Source organism: Muscardinus avellanarius, assembly GCF_963383645.1.
Source record: "Muscardinus avellanarius genome assembly, chromosome: 4".
NCBI lineage: Eukaryota > Metazoa > Chordata > Mammalia > Rodentia > Gliridae > Muscardinus > Muscardinus avellanarius.
The window spans coordinates 121,405,293-121,422,110 of NC_137789.1; the positions used below are offsets into that span (position 1 = coordinate 121,405,293).

At 41.3% G+C, this 16,818-nt stretch overlaps 1 protein-coding gene across 1 annotated transcript; it reads left to right on the forward strand.

The window, feature by feature from the left end:
• Positions 1-9,623: 9,623 nt before the first annotated feature.
• On the forward strand, positions 9,624-10,013 carry LOC308262516 (NADH dehydrogenase [ubiquinone] 1 beta subcomplex subunit 4-like; the record flags this gene model as incomplete). The annotated part of the gene is made up of 1 exon (XM_080694944.1): positions 9,624-10,013. One exon carries the CDS (start codon positions 9,624-9,626, stop codon positions 10,011-10,013), a length of 390 nt encoding a protein of 129 aa, XP_080551070.1.
• Between the last annotated feature and the right edge of the window lie 6,805 nt (positions 10,014-16,818).

Below are 16,818 nucleotides of genomic sequence, written 5' to 3' on the forward strand. Positions count from 1 at the left end.
AGAACTGTGGTCCTCCAGTCTCAGCCTCCCGAAAGCTGGGATTACAAGCCTGCGCTACCACGCCCGACTGTGGTTACCTTTAAACATATCTAGTCTTCAAATGATAGAAGTGAGACCCCAGCTTACTTTCACTCCTCTCCACATTCTTCCTTTCATGTCACTACTCTCTGAAATTTTAGTTCCTTTTTTTGAAGCCCTTCTACCTCCGAGCTACACTCCCAGACCTATTTTTATATTTTTATTTGGAAATAGGGTCTCCCAAGCCAGCGAGGCTGGCTTTGAACCTGCGCTATCCTCCTGTCTCCGCCTCCCAAGCGCGGGGATTACAAGCGTGCGCCACCATGCCTGGCTATTTTACTACTATATTTTAATGATTTATTTTCTCACTGTGGCATTCCTTCCCTCTTTCCTTTTTTCCTTCTTCCTTCTTTCCTTCCTTCTTCCTTCCTTCTTCCCTCTTTCCTTTCTTCCTTTTCTCCCTCCTAGGGGTGAAACTCAGATCCTCAGAGATGTTAGACAAATGCTTTTTCACTGACCTATATCTCTAGCCCTTTTATTTTATTTTGAGACAATGTCTCACTAAATTACCTAGTCTGGCCTCAAACTTAAAATCCTTCTGTTTTGGCCGGGCGTGGTGGCGCACGCTTGTAATCCCCGCACTTGGGAGGTGGAGACAGGAGGATCGCGCAGGTTCGAAGCCAGCCGCGCTGGTTTAGGAGACCCTGTTTCCAAAAATAAAATAGGTCTGGGAGTGTAGCCCGGAGGTAGAAGGGCTTCCAGGAACCCCAGTACCTCCCAACCCCCCCCAAAAAAAAATCCTTCTGATTTGGCCTTCCAGGTTACAGGTATGTCTACTGTGCCAGATTTCTCTTTCTTTCTTTCTTTCTTTCTTTCATTTTTAGTTTTTAATTTTTATTTATTTGCTGTGCTGGGGATTGAATCCAGGCAAATGCTCTAGCACTGAGCTACATCTGCAGCCCTATCGCTGTGACTTTTTTTTTTTTTTTTTTTTACACTTTCTTTAAATTCTTTTCTTGCTGGATCATACTCTGGCATAGTCCTTTCAGAGAGAAACTTTGCATGGTAGGCTTTTAAAATATCAGTATGCCTGAACATGTGTGTTTATCTTGCTTTTACAGCTGGATGATAATTTGGCTGGATATAGAATTCTGGATCCAAAATTAGTGTCCTCTTAGCACACAGACTTCTGAACTTCAGTTTTGCTGATAATCTCATTCCCATTCCCTATACATGTTATATCTTTTCCCCCCATAGCTTTTAGAATGTTCACTTTATCTCTGATGCTCTGGAATTTCACATGATGTAAATAGTTATTAACTTATTCTATTATACACTCAATGGGAACTTTCAATATCAGGACTTTTTTCCCCTTAAGTTTCAGAGCATTCTTGCTAATATCTTTTTAATATTACCTCTTTACTATTTCTATCCTGTGTTCTGAAATTCTATTAAGTATATACTGAAGTGTCTGAATATATCCTCTTTAAACTTTCCTTTGGTGTTTTCATTCTGTTCATCTCTTTGAGCTCCATTCTGGTAGACAGACTTTGACCCTCCGATTTGCTTACTACTCTTCAACAGTAAAGGAGCTCCTCATCTATTAAAAACAAAAAACTATAACAGGGCTTCTCATTTTAACACTTCAAGTTGGTTCTAGTGTCATAGTGCATACTCTAATTTTAAGTTTTCTCTTGTTTCATGCCTTTTATCCCCATGTAAATTTGTTTCTTTGAGGTGTGTGTGTGTGTGTGTGTGTGTGTGTGTGTGTGTGTGTATTACTTAGGATTAGGATTGAACGCAGGGGCAGTCTGCCTCTGAGTCACACACCCAACCCTATTTTATTTTATTTTTTATTTGGAAACAGGGTCTCACTGAGTTGCAGAGGGCCTTGCTAAGTTGCTGAGGCTGGGCCTGAACTTGCAATCCTTTCATCCCAGCCTTCCAAGTACTGGGATTACAAGCGTGCGCCACCACAGCTGTCTTTCTTTGAGGATTTCGATAACACCCTCACTGGGGAGCTTGCCTTCTAGCCCCATATTTGTAGGTACCAAACCCCAAAAGTTAACGAACTATTCAACCACAGTAAGTGTCTGAAAGCTAGAAACTTCCCGGGGAAGAAAAACGACTCTCTTTTTTGCTTTCTATTTTCTCAAAAGATCACCTGGAATGACATGGAGGCATTTCTGAAATGTTTCTTACCCACTTAGAAAATAACTGCAAGAAATTACATTCCTCTAGAGGAGAGCTAAGAAATTATTTTCCTTTTTGTTCCCCTTTCAAACTTTAATAAAAAGTCCGAAGGACACATAAACCAAGAACTGTTTGTTGCACTCAAAAGCAAATAGATGAAATAGTATGATGAGACAGACCAAGAGAAAACAGACAACACCATGGTCACGACTCCTGGCACCCACAGGTTCTTAATCTGAAGCATAAACAGCGACAGCCCAGGAGTCCCGAGATGTGAGAGCCGCTGGGCCTCCAGCCGCTGACATCTGAGGTTGGCACCCAGGGAGGGTTTTCTTTGATTTCGGGAGCTTCTCCGTCTTAGGATTTTTAGGGAGGATGAAGAGATGGGTTTCTCCAAGCTGTACTGAGTTTTGCTTGACTGTTGTTCAGCATGCAATAAACAAATAAACCAACAAACATGAAACAGCTGGCTCTGAGGAGGTGGGATGAGCGTTTCCTCAGGCCTGCTAACACAGAAACGTCTCCTACAGACGCGTTAGCAAAGGCACACTCACTGGTGCTTCGATCGTTTCATTGTTGCTAACCACACTTCTCCTCTCTCCGTACTCTCCCCCGCTCCAAGGGACATTTTACTCTGTTAAGTTTGTTTCTTATGATTTGATTTTTTTCCTCTTTTTTTCAGAGATACAGCATTTTAAAATAATCTTCTATAAGTTAGAATTTTGTCTTCCCACTTGGAAACACCATGGAGAAAGATGGAAAGCCACTGAAATGTTTTTGTTGCTAGAGGTTTCTTAGCTTTAGCTGTTGGAATAACTTACATCCTGAATCACTTTATGAGTAATGCATTTTGCTAATAATAAGTTGGCAGTGTTAAATGATAACCTTCTGGAGTAGCTGTTGGTTTTACCCCCTTTGGTTTGTTGGTGTGTGTGTATTTGTGTGTGTGTGTGTGTGTGTGTGTGTGTGTGTGTGTATGTCTTTTATTTTTAATTTTTAAAAAATGTATAAAAATTATCTACTTTTCTGCTCTAAATTTGATTATTATGCACAGGGTAAAAACAAAGTAAATGGTTAAATAATTGTCTAGTCTGTGAACAAGAAAGAAAAATCTGAGTTGCATACATACAGAAATTATAAAACTAGGTTTTATATTCAAATAATACATCTAAACAAATGTTGAAGTCATAAGGATAGAGAGTTTGCTAAACATAAAAATTTAGGTATGCATATACCTAAATATGAATGATATTAGCAACTTCTCAAAAAACACGATACTCTTATGCTTGGAAAATCTGTGATATGAAAAGTAACTACATTGTAATTTGAGGTTATTTACAATTTTATTTTATTTAGTTTTTTTTGTGTGTGTCTTTTAGATGAATCATTCTATTAAGATATCATTCCAGAGAAAATAAACTTATCAAGAAGCAAATAGCTTGCTTTGCATTCTAACCAGAGGCACTATCAGAGTATGTTTGTTCACTTGAAAACCTGTTTTACAAGTAGATTTTCATTGTGTTTGGGGGAAATTTTTATGTCAGATGAGTCAGCAAAAATACTTCCTAGATCTTACTGAAGCCACAAATGAAAGTTAACAAATTTTCAAACTTACATTTTGATAGAAAATTTCTTTAAAAATGATGGATATGTGTGTGTTTCTACTTTTATTGTCTATTCAAGTAAACCACTGGGCAGAACAAACTACTGGCCTTATGCATAAACTTAGATCACTGCCTTTTAAAAGCTTCTTTTAGAGCCTAGGAAAATCAAACATACCTATTAGCCAACTTTCTCCTCAGTCGTAAAATGAATTGCCTCCTTGAAATCAAGTTGTTTCTAACAGATCCCCTTATTATACGTGGTTACTCAGCTCTGGAATTTTCAGGGGATCATAGAATTGACTCACGCTTTCTGAGCATTTAGACTAAGGATGGGTTTTGGTTTGGCTCACAAACCTAAGATGTCTCTGGTCTGGTGAAGTACCACCAGGCTTGCCCTGGCAAATTTAAATAATCAATGTATTTGACATGAGCCAGACCAGACACTGTGCTAAGTGAAGAGGGTAGGTCTCTGGAAGGAACAGTCTGTGCCTAACATTCACAGTAACCTTTTATAACATCTTGCTTAAAATAGGGGTTTCTTCTGGTTCTGGGCATGGTTCATGGCAGGTAAAACAAACATCCTTGTATTAAATACATTTTCCAATTACCATTCAGATAGAGTATAAGTGTGTGTGAGTGTGTGTGTGTGTGTGTGTGTGTGTGTGTGTGTGTATGTGTGTGTATAACTGGTTAACCCAGGGGTGTTCTGTCTCTGAGCTATTATACCTTCAGCCCTATTTTAACTTTAATTTTCAAACAAGGTCTTTCTAAATCACTATGCATTGGCCTCAAACCTGTGATCCTCCTGTCTCAGTCTCCAAATACTGGGATTATAGGCACATGCTATGCACCTAGCTAAAATATTTTTGTTCCCTCAAATTTGCAAGAGAGGCAATATTATTATTATTGTTGTTGTTGTTAGTATTATCATTATTAATTATTTTGGTGGTACTGGGGGTACCAGAGGCTTTCTACCTCCGGGCTATACTCCCAGACCTATTTATTATTATTGTTGTTATTATTATTATTATTATTATTATTATTATTAATCATTTGTGGTACTAGGATGGAACCCAGGGGCATTCTACCACCGAGCTACTATTTTTATTTTTATTCTTTATTTTGAAACAGGGTCTCACTGAGTTGCAAAGGGCCTCACTTAAGTAGCTGAGGCTGTCCGCCCAGCTTGCCACATTATTATTATTATTATTATTATTATTATTATTACTTTTTTGTGGTACTGGGGATGAAACCCTTCTACCTCTAGGCTACACTCTCAGACCTATTTTTTTAATATATATATATATATATATATATATATATTTTTTTTTTTTTTTTTTTTTTTTTTTTTGGTGGTACTGGGGTTCCTGGAAGCCCTTCTACCTCCGGGCTACACTCCCAGACCTATTTTTACATTTTTATTTGGAAACAGGGTCTCCTAAGCCAGCGCGCGGCTGGCTTCGAACCTGCGCGATCCTCCTGTCTCTGCCTCCCAAGCGCGGGGATTACAAGCGTGCGCCACCACGCCCGGCTTTAATATATTTTTTATTTGGAAACAGGGTCTCTTAAGCCAGCAAGGCTGGCTTTGAACCTGAAGGATCCTACTGCCTTCACCTCCCAATCGCGGGGATTACAAGCGTGAGCCACGATGCCCAGCTCAGTTGCCACGTTATTTTTAAAACAAACAAATAAAAAAACTATGGAATTACCATGAGAATCTCATAAACAATCATACGCGGATGTCATAGAAGGCATATAATAGATGCCTAGCAATCATCGGTTGACTACTGGTTTAATGCTTTCTATGCTTTGTAGGCTATCTCCACTAGCTCTTTTTAGATAACAACTTTCCTAAATTTCAGAGGGTTAAGACGGTAAACATTATCACAGAACAGTGTGTCAGTCGGCTGAATGGTTCAGTTAGTTATGGCTGAACTTACACGTTTGCAGTCAGCAGTGGCACATTGGTAGATAGCTCTTCTGGTTTGAAGGAGGGCTGTCTCATAGGTTTAGGGGTTGAGAGAAGGAACAGCTGGTCTAGTACATGCTGGAATGAATCAGCTCTGGTCCATGTGGTCTCTCATCCTTCAGCAGGATGGTGTGGGTTTGTTCACATGGCAGCCACCAGTTCCAAGAGCGAACCCTCAAGCAGCCCAAGTCTCTTGGGTCCCAGGCTTGGGACACATGTACTATTTTTTTCTCTCACATCCTGTCATCCAGAGCAAATCACAAAGTCAGCCCCTCTCTGTGCGAGGACTTGCCAAGTCACAGTACAAAGAGAAGTTTGGATAATTGTGGCAAATTTGGCGATCAATTCATGAGTTTGAAGTACTGGGAACTGGACCCAGGGACTCTCTACCTCTACCTCTAAGCTACATCACTAGCCCTTTTTGTTTTTGGATTTTGTTTGCGTGTGTGTGTGTGTGTGTGTGTGTGTGTGTGTGTGTGTTTGCAGTACTGGGGAATGAACCCAGGGGCATTCTACCATCAAGCTACATTCCCAGCTTCACTTTTTATTTTTTATTTTGAAACAGAGTCTCACTAAGTTGTGGGAGACTTCACTAAGTACCTGAGGCTGGCTTCAAACCTGTGGGATCCTCCTGTCTCAGCCTCCCAAGCGCTGAGAGATTACATGCATGTGCCACCACATCTGGCCTTCCTTTGTATTTTAGGCTTGAAGTTTGTTCTTGCTGGTGCACAGTAGAAATTGTGGCTACACACATGAACACACACACACACACACACACACACACACACACACACACACACACAAGATCTGGGATAGCTTAAGAATCTAAGGATGAGCTGCAGGAAGGACAGAAATCCCAAACCAACCAGAATCTAGACAGTAAGAACTTGCCAGGTGGAGGGAATTCAAGGGAGGCAAATATAACAATATTCTCTACAACACTTAGCTTCATCCTAGAAAATAAGGTCTAATGGTGGTAAGTCCCCCACTGGAATGGACGTGGAGAAGCCAGCTGTCACTCCCCTCCTTACCATGGTTACCACTGAGTGGAAGCTAGAAGAGAGCTAAAGGCAGAGGATGTGGATTACCCGGAACAGGACTCAGCCAGTGGTCATTCAGGGCTTTAACTTGCGTCTGCCCTGGCATCATCAGAGCATTGCTGCAGACAGAAGTCTTTGCTATGCTTCCATAAACATGGAAAATGTCATGTCGAAGAGTGAAGATATTTCTTAGGAGTTGGATAAGTTAGGAATATGTCTGATTGCTGGTGACTTTACCCACTGGACAGTTTTTGTCATTGAGCAGGAAGCCCCAAAGCCATGGTCCACGTCCTGTCGTGGCTTTGGCGTCTCCTCCTCACAAGTACAAGATGGCTGTTGTGACTCCCGCCATAATATCCTTATAGAGCAGCATCTCTAGCAGGAAAGAGAGGAGAGGGGGAAAAGCTTGTACTTTGCTTACCTCTCTCTGCCCCATACTCTTTGGTGGGCTTCCTGTTAAATATCATAGAACAGAATGTGAGCGTCTGAACCCAATCACTGTAGATTTCTATAATGGGCACAGACCCACGTGGACACATCTATAGTGGATCCACTCATGTTTTTATAGCCTTGACTATAATGTCAGCTCCTGCGTGGGACAGGGCTGGTGTAGTGCCCACCACTCTAAGGTTAGGGCTGCAGGGGTCCGGAGAAAGGCAAGCACACTGTCTGCCCATTTCCCAGCCTCCGACCCCAGAGACAATCAGACGCGACAGGGAGTTAAGTCAAAGCAGGAACTCGTTTATTATATTAACACTGTAACTTATAAAGCAAAGACCCCACGGGGGAATTCCAAGGCGGGGGGCTATCTACCAATCGGCTTAAAGGTCACTTCTATCATGCAGGCTTTTTTTTTCTTAATTTTACATTGCGAGCAAGCACCGCACGCGCTGATCATGCACAGGCTCATACCCTTAGCCTATCATATGACATTATGTTAATTTAAACCCTTCTTTGGCCCCTCCTTTGGCTCTCCCGTCTGGCGCCATCTTTAGACATGTGCCCTACAGGCTGGTTTCTGGGAGCACAGGTTCTGTGTACTCTCCCAAAGCTCTTCATTAAGAAAGGTTCTGCCGGTCATGGTGGTGCACGCTTGTAATCCCAGAATTTAGCCAGGCATGGTGGTGAATGCTTGTAATCCTAGCATTTGGGAGGCTGAGACAGGAGGATCAAGGTTCATGGCCAGCCTCAGCTATTTAGTGAGGCCCTTTGCAACTCACTGTGACCCTGTTTCAAAATAAAGAATAAAAAATGGGGCTGGGGGTGGAGCTTGGAGGTAGAATGTCCCTGGGCTCCATCCCCAGTACCCCTCCCCCCAAGAAAGAAAAAAGAAAGAAAGAGAGAAAGAAAGGAAGGAAGGAAGGAAGGAAGGAAGGAAGAAAAGGCTCTGTGCTTTATGCTTTGCTCATGCGTCTTCAACTTCTTAATACTTTTAAAACAAAGACCCTGCCTTCTCACTTTGCACTGCGCCCCACAGATGGCCCAGCTGCATCTAGCTGACTCACTTCTCCGGTAGCCTCTTGCCCCAAGCGCCCGCCGTCGCTTCCTCTCCTTGGCTTCTCTGCAGCTTCCACAGTCGCTCAGTCATCTGGTGGACGTGGACAGTTTGGAAGGAACCTCTGAAGGCCCTGTGTCCACCCATCGTGGCACTCCACTGCCCACGGCAGTGACCTCGGTAACATACTTTTCCTCTCTGGTCCACGCTTCCTTGGATCATCTTCCGAATAAACACTGCATCCTAGTCTTACCTCAGGCTCTGCCTTCAGGGGAATGCAAGCTCAAACCATCCAAATAAAAATCAGGGTTTCTTTCTAAGAAGAAAGGCGTGCGGCTGTTTGTGGCACACAAGTTAAGCAACACCCACAGCATCAGCCGCAGGGCTCACGAGAGAATTACGGAGGAGCTGTCCCAGTTCCTGGGTCCCGGACTTCCAAAGCAGAAGCCTAGCATTTGTTAAACACCTACCTGAGTAGCAGACACTGCACTCGTTGCCAGTTTCAAGTATGTTCTCTTACTTGAACTGCACAACAAATAGGCACTTAGCGTCGTTATCATGATCTCCGTTTTACAGATGAGAATACTAAGGATCAGAGAAGTCAAGTGACTTCTCCAACACCAGGAAGTGGAGGACCTACCATTGTAACACACACTCTCCAGGCATTCTTCCCACAACACTACCCTGCAAAACAGAGGGACCCTTGATCTAAAGGGCAAGGGGCTGGCACCGTGGAGAAGTGGGTGCAGCCCGTTCTGAGCCTTGTAGCCACTTGTGAGGCACAGGGTTTCCCCGAATTACAGCTTAGTGAGCGGGTAGACAGTGAAGAGGCGGGTTTTCCGCTGGCTTTGGGTCCTCGTATCAAAGTACGCACTGCAGGGTTGCAGGCACAGAGACTGTGGTCAGCACATTGCTCAAGCACTTTCCAATAGCAACCTGGCACCAGGATTTTTCAAGCCTGGCAGGACAGATCATTCTATTTTGCTTTGTCAGTTTCAAGGGAATAACCTCTCCCTTTCCAGACTCCTAGCAGATGGCACTTTCAAAGTGTTCTCTATAAGGAGGTCAGGCAAATATTTGGAGAGACAGATCACAGACTACAGGGGCACCACTGTCTTTCCAGGTCAAGCTAGGAAAAGAACTTTGGACACCAATCTAGACGATGTCTGAGATCCTAACTGAATTGGTGAAGGATGCCAGCGCCTGGCTGGTCGTCAAGGACACCACTGAAGAAAGAACTGTACTGTTACTATTCTCAAAAAGTGTATTTTGACGCAGGCGCAGTTATGGGCGACGGCACCAAGATGTCCTTCCCAAAGTATAAGCCGGCACCCCTGGCTACTCTGCCAATTACGCTCGACCCAGCCGAATACAACATATCTCTGGAAGACAGGAGGGCGCAAGTCGAGAGGTTGGCCATAAGAACCCGGCTTAAGCGGGAGTACCTGCTTCAGTACAACGACCCGGGCTGCCGCGGGCTCATCGAAGATCCTGCCTTGATTCGTTGGACCTATGCAAGAACAGCAAATATCTATCCAAATTTCCGACCCACTCCCAAGAACTCACTCTTAGGAGCTTTGGTTGGATTTGGGCCTCTCATAACCTTGTATTATATTTTCAAAACTGACAGAGATAGGAAGGAAAAACTTATCCAGGAAGGAAAACTGGACCGAAAATTTAATATATCCTATTAAGTCTGGCAATGATGATTACGTGTATTCTTGCTTAAATAAATCTTCTATTAATCATTAAAAAAAAGTGTATTTTCACTACATGGTATGTAAGGTGTGACTCTCTTCTGCAGAGCAACATGGACGAGAAATTTGTTTAGTACTCAATCATCACCGCATGATGAAGAGTTGAGATTAAATTAATAAGTTGTGGCTATAACAGACAATTTTCCAGTGGGGACCCTCGCTCGGATTTATTTTTATCTTAATCATGTCCACAAACTGCCTCAGCATTTATAAGAAAATTTAGTATGTTGCCAGGCGTGGTGACATGCGCCTGTATCCCAGTGAGACAGGGCAGAGGACCCGGGAAGAGGAAGCAGCCAACTGTGGCCCCCTTCCTGTGAGGTTTGGGGACCTGAGCAGCGAGGTGAGAGGCTGCTGGGCACCAGGGAATCAGGGCCTGACCAGCCCACAGAGAATCATTCAAATTAAGGATTGAAACTTCAAAACTCATTGGGCCCTAATAGCCAATTCTGACCAATCCTAAAAGAACAGATAGAAAATCTCAAGAAAGCCAGGCGTGGTGGCACGCGCTTGTAATCCCAGCATTCGGGAGGCTGAGACCCGGAGGATCGCGGTTCGCGGACAGCCTCAGCTACTTAGTGAGGCCCTCTGCAAGTCAGTCAGACCCAGTTTCAAAATAAGAATAAAAAATAGGGCAGGGGGTGTAGCTTGGAGGTCGAATGCCCCCTAGGTTCCATCCCTAGACCCGCAAAAAAAAAAAAAAAAAAAAAAAAAGAAAGAAAAAAAGAAAGAAAACCTCAAGAAAGTTTAAAAGCCCATTCCCTAATGGCTTCAAGGACTGCTTTGTCCTCTTTCTCTAACTGAATAAAACCTTCATATTTCTATACCCTTCGCTAGTCCTTGGACTTCATACATTGAAATTCACCAGACAAGGACCCTAATAAGAGGAAACACACCGTTTCACCAGTACTTAGTAGGCCGAGAAAAAAGAAAATTGGAATGTCACTACCCTGTGCTGATTTCAATTCATGATTTCCTGTCATTTAACAAGACACTGAAACAGTGTTTTGTTCTATTTTGTGGTGCTGGAGATAGAACGCAGGGGCATTTTACCTTCAAGCTACACCCCCAGCCCTATTTTATGTTTTATTTGGAAACAGGGCCTCACAAAGTTGCTGAGTGCCTCCCTAAGTTGCCCGAGCTGTGATTCATTTATCTCAGCCTCCCAAGTACAGGGTTTACAGGCGTGTGCCACCCTGCCTGGCAAAACACTGGTTTTGGTTGTGCACCCATCAATGGAAACATTTGTGAATGAATCTTCAATATATCTATATTTAGGAATTTAGAAATTATATACTTATAATGCTGCATTAATATTTTATGTACAATGTAAAACAAGCCAGAAATAAATTTTAAAGAATAAAATAAAAATTAAACTATCTTCGGAGTAATTTTGATTTAGAAACAGTAAAAAACACTGCTTTTATTAAGAGTAATATGATTAAATATACTTCTTTCTTTAAGAAATAACATGATTCATTACTCTGTGGTTTGTTTGTTTTTTTTTTCCTTTGCAGTACTGGGGATGGAACACAGGGGCATTCTACCTCCGAGCTACACCCCCAGCCCTATTTTTTATTCTTTATTTTTAAACTGGGTCTCATGGAGTTGCAAAGGGCCTCACTAAGTAGCTGAGGCTGTCCGTGAACCACGATCCTACAGTCTCAGCCTCCCAAATACTGGACCCAAATGCGTGCACCAACACGCCCAGATTTCTGTGGTACTTTAGTTAAAAATTTTGTACTAGTTTGGTTTATTACAATGCAGTATGTGTGTGTGTGTATGTGTTTGCGCGCGTGCATGAGAGAGAGAGAGAGAGAGAGAGAGAGAGAGAGAGAGAGAGAGAGAGACAGAAATTGTTAATTGTTACTGGGGACTGAACCCAGGGTCATTCTACCTCTGAGCTATACTCCCAACCTTATTTTATTTTTTATTTTGAAACAGGGTCTAAGTTGCTTAGGGCCTGACTAAATTGCTGAGGCTGACCTTGAACCTGTGATCCTCCTGTCTCAGCCTCCCAAGTACTGAGATTATAGGTGTGCATTACCATGCCTGTTACAATACTTTTTCTTTTTCCAGTCCTGGGTATGGAACACAGGGGCCTTCTACCTCCGAGCTATACCCTTAGCCCTATTTTTAATTCTTTTATTTTGAAACAGGGTCTCACTGAGTTCCACAGGGCCTCACTAAGTAGTTGAGGCTGGCCATGAACCGGGATCCTCCTGTCTCGGTCTCCCAAATGCTGGGATTACGATTGTGCGCCACCATGCTTGGCTATACTGCTTATTTTTTTTTTTTTAACAAATTTACTTTGGTGGTTTTTTTTACTATTTTTCACAAAATTGCACAAAGATCACCACTACCTAATTTTAAGATATTTTCATCATCCTAAAAAGAAACTATACCCATTAGCAGCCACTCCCTGTTCCTTTCTACCCCCAAAGCCCTGGCAACCGCTTATCTATTTTCTGTCTCTATGGGTTTGCCTATATTGGACATCTCACATAAATGGAATGATATAATATGTGACCTTTTGTGTCTGATTTGTTCACTTAACATAGTGTTTTCAAGGTTGTTTTAATGTTGTAGTGTGTATTGGTACTTCATTTCTTCTTTTGGCCAAATAACTTTGAGTTATATGGATAGATCTAACACTTTTTGTGTGTGTGTGGCACTGGGGGTGGAACCCAGGGCTTTTCCACCTCCGGGATATACTCCCAGACCTATTTCATACTTTATTTGGAAACAGTGTCTCACTAAGTTGCTGAGAGCCTCACTAAGTAGCTGAGGCTGGCTTCGAACCTGTGCGATCCTCCTGTCTCAGCCTCCCAAGCGCGGGGATTACAAGCGTGCGCCACCACGCCCGGTGATCTAACATGTTTTTATCTCTTCATCAACTGATGAAAATTTGAGTTTTCACTTTTATTAGTGAAAACAATAACTTATTATTGTTAACGATATAGACTTATTATTATGAATAATGCTGCTTTGAACATTTTTGTACATTTTTGTAGGCATTCGTTTTCATTTCAGTTGAAATAAATCTAAGGGTGGAACTACTGAGCCATACGCTAACTCTGTGTTTAACCATCTGAGGAACTGCCAGACTCTTTCCCAAAGTGACTGCACCATTTTATAATCCCTTCCCTCTCTGGCCATGTATGAAAGTTCCAATTTCTCAATATCCTTGTAATCACTAGTTGCCATATTTTTTATTATAGTTATCTTAGTTGTGAGTAGTATCTCATTGTGTTTTTGATTTACATTTCCCTAATCACTAGTGATGTTGATTATCTTTTCAGGTGCGTGTGCATTTATTTTCTCACGAAAAATGCCAAGCCAGGCATGGTGGTGGCGCACACTTGTAATCTTAGCATTAGGGAGGCTGAGACAGGAGGATCACAGGTTCATAGTCAGCCTCAGCTACTTAGTGGGGTCCTCTGAAACTTAGTGAGATCCTGTTTCAAAGTAAATAATAAAAAAAATAGGGCTGGGGTGCAGCTCAGAGGTAGAATGTCCCTGGGTTCCAATCCCAGTACCACCAAAAAAAAAAAAAAAAAAAAAAAAGAAGAAGAAAAAAAAGTCTTTTTTTTTTTTTCCCGTCTCACTTCTTTTTGGTTGTTGTTGTTGTTGTTGTTGTTGGTGGTGGTGGTGGTGTATGTGTGTGTGTGTGTGTGTGTGGTACTGGGGATTGAACCCAGGGGCAGTCTATCTCCAACCAATCCCTTCAGCCCTATTTTAATTATTTACTTTTATCTATTTAGAAACAGGGTCTCGCTAGATTGCTGAGAATCTTGCTCATGTTGCTGAGGCCTTCCTGGAAAGTTTAATCTCTCCCAGTACTGGGTTTACAGGTATCATCCACCATTCTACGTATTCTGGATACTGGACCTTGTCAGGTATATGATTAAAATTTTACTACTCCATGGATTATCATTTTACTTTCTCAATAGTGGCTTTGGATGCACACGAGGTTTTTGATAAAGTCCAGTTTATTATTTTTCTTTGGGTTTTTTTTGTGTAATATCTAAAAAAAAATCATTGCCTAATCCAAGGTCATAAAGATTTACATCTGTTTTCTTCTAAGAGTTTTATAGTTTTAGCTCTTACATTTAAGTCTTTGATCTATTTTGAGTTAGTTTTTGTACGTGATTATGTGGTAGGGGTCCGATTTCATTCTTTGAATGTGAATCATTAGTTGTCCCAGCACATTTGTTGAAAATATTATTGTTTTCCCCACTGAATTTTATGTACCTTTATTAAAAATCAACAGATCAAGAACATATGAGTTTATTTTTGGACTTGCAATTCCACAATGAAAACATTTCTGATATTAATTTATGGTCTGACTTTTCTGTGCCTCATTTTTGTTAGGTTGTTGTTAAAGGAAGACTTCATTTCTTTCTGGAAAGCTTGTTCTAGAAAGTATTAGAAATGTCAGCTATTCAACTTTATTGGTATTCACTTGTGCCCTATTTAATCTGTGGTTTCTTCAAAGTAAATGCTTTTAAGCTACATGTCTATTTTGAGAATTATGATAGTTAAAACTACATAATATAATCCGTTGGGTTTCTTATTTTTATTTAATCAGTTTCGATATCTGCCATTACTATTTCCTTCTTTACACATTATGAGAGATAACTCTGGTCTTCTTTCTCAAACCTCTTAAGTTGGGTGTTATTGATTTTTGCCTTATTTTTCTAATATGTTGAAGACTATAAGTTTGCTTCTATGTGCTGCTTCAGTTGCATATACAAGTTTTAATCGTATTTTTTATCATTTACTTTCAAGTATTTTCTTATTTTCATGTAATGTCTATGCCAACTCATAAGCTATTTAGTAGTGTGATTAAAAATTTCCCATGTATAGGATCTTCAGTTTTTGTTGTTATTGATTTGTAAGTCAGAAGCATTGATATAAAAAATGATTTATCTGCTGCTGATCTTTGAACTTGATTGAGACATATTTGGTAACTTACATGATAGATTTTTGTTAATGTTTGCCCAGAATTAGCCTAATTAACAAGTTGTGGGCAAAGTCTCCACACAAAGCTTTTCTCATTTCTGACATGCACTATGAGAAGTTTCAGTCAGCTATAAAGTTCAAGGGAAAAGTCTCCAAAATTGATTTTACTTTTTCTATCAACTACAATTTTGTGGCAGAGTTTGTGTGTATGTGGGGGAGGGCTCCTCAAACCACTCTCAGGATCAATATTTCACTAGAAGGACTAGAGGACTCACTAAATGCTGTTCTACAATAAAAACAGCACATATTTGGATATGGTTTCTCTTTACATTTTAGAAGTCCATGACTTTTTTTTTTTTTTTTTTGGTGGCACTAGGGTTCCTGGAAACCCTTCTACCTCCGGACTACACTCCCAGACCTATTTTATACTTTTATTTGGAAACAGGGTCTCTTAAGCCAGCGCGGCTGGCTTTGAACCTGCGCAATCCTCCTGTCTCCGCCTCCCAAGTGTGGGGATTACAAGCGTGCGCCACCACGCCCAGAAAGAGATGAAGGACCACGGCAGAGAACATACCATAGTAGGATTCTGACCCCCATGCAAAGCCAAGGAAGCCAAACCGCAACCTCTACAGCAATTTGTCCAGAACAGTCAAGACTTGCTCAGTGACTGATATTGTTCTTTTTTTTTTTTTTTTTTTTTTTTTTACCCTAGTTTCTTCCTGACACCAAGCAGAGAAGGCCAGGTACTCCCGGTTTTATTCAGCATTCTCATGCTATGACCCCAAATACCTGACGACTACAACTTAGAGGAGGAAAGGTAATTGGGATTTAGAGTTTCAGGGCTCCTGGTGGAAGAATGCCACTCTCACATCATGGTGGCCACAAACAGGGAGAGGGAGAGGAGAGGACCCATGACCACACCCCCAGTGACCACCTCCAGCTACATGTTACCTGTGAAGCCTGCCGCACTGGGTACATGCTATCAACACCTGAGCTTTGGGAGGATATTTTTTAAACATAATAATTATATTAAGTACAAATATTCTATATGTACCAATGGAAAATATAGAGGTTCAGAATGGATTAAGGGGAAAAACCACTCCTCACTATACATAAAGTTCATGTTGTCTGCCAAATAGTAGTAGTTCTACATATAATGATAGAGGTGGGTCAATATTAGAAAGATAAAAATAGATACCTAAAATATAAAGGAATCAAATAAATATAGTACTTTTTTTTTTTAAAAAAAAAGCAGACATAGTGGGGGACATTTTAAATCTAAACTATAACACTGTAAACCAGTTACTTAAAATGCTCACTTCTAGTTAGCCTGCCTCTGGTTTCCCTTTGCCAATAGCCTGCAATCAGAGGAAAACTGCCTGGGTATTTTTATAGTGTCTTGTTCTTTGGTCATACATTTCATTTCTGTAAGCATATTAAATATTTTCCCCAATGATTCTAACATAATGTTTATGGGGGTGCTTTTTATTATTTGTTGTTTTTGTTGTCACTCCTTCACGGTTGCATTCTGTGATGTCTTTCCCCTTTTTCTTTTCTTTTCTTTCTTCCTTTCTTTTTTTTTTTATTTGGAAACAGGGTCTCTTAAGCCAGCGCAGCTGGCTTCGAACCTGCTCCATCCTCCTGTCTCTGCCTCCCAAGTGCGGGGATTACAAGCGTGTGCCACCACGCCCGTTTCCTTTTTCTTTTATTTGTAATTGGGAGCACAAACTTGTGTTTTCTGTGAGTTGCCTGAGGCCTGACCTGAGTACTCATTCTC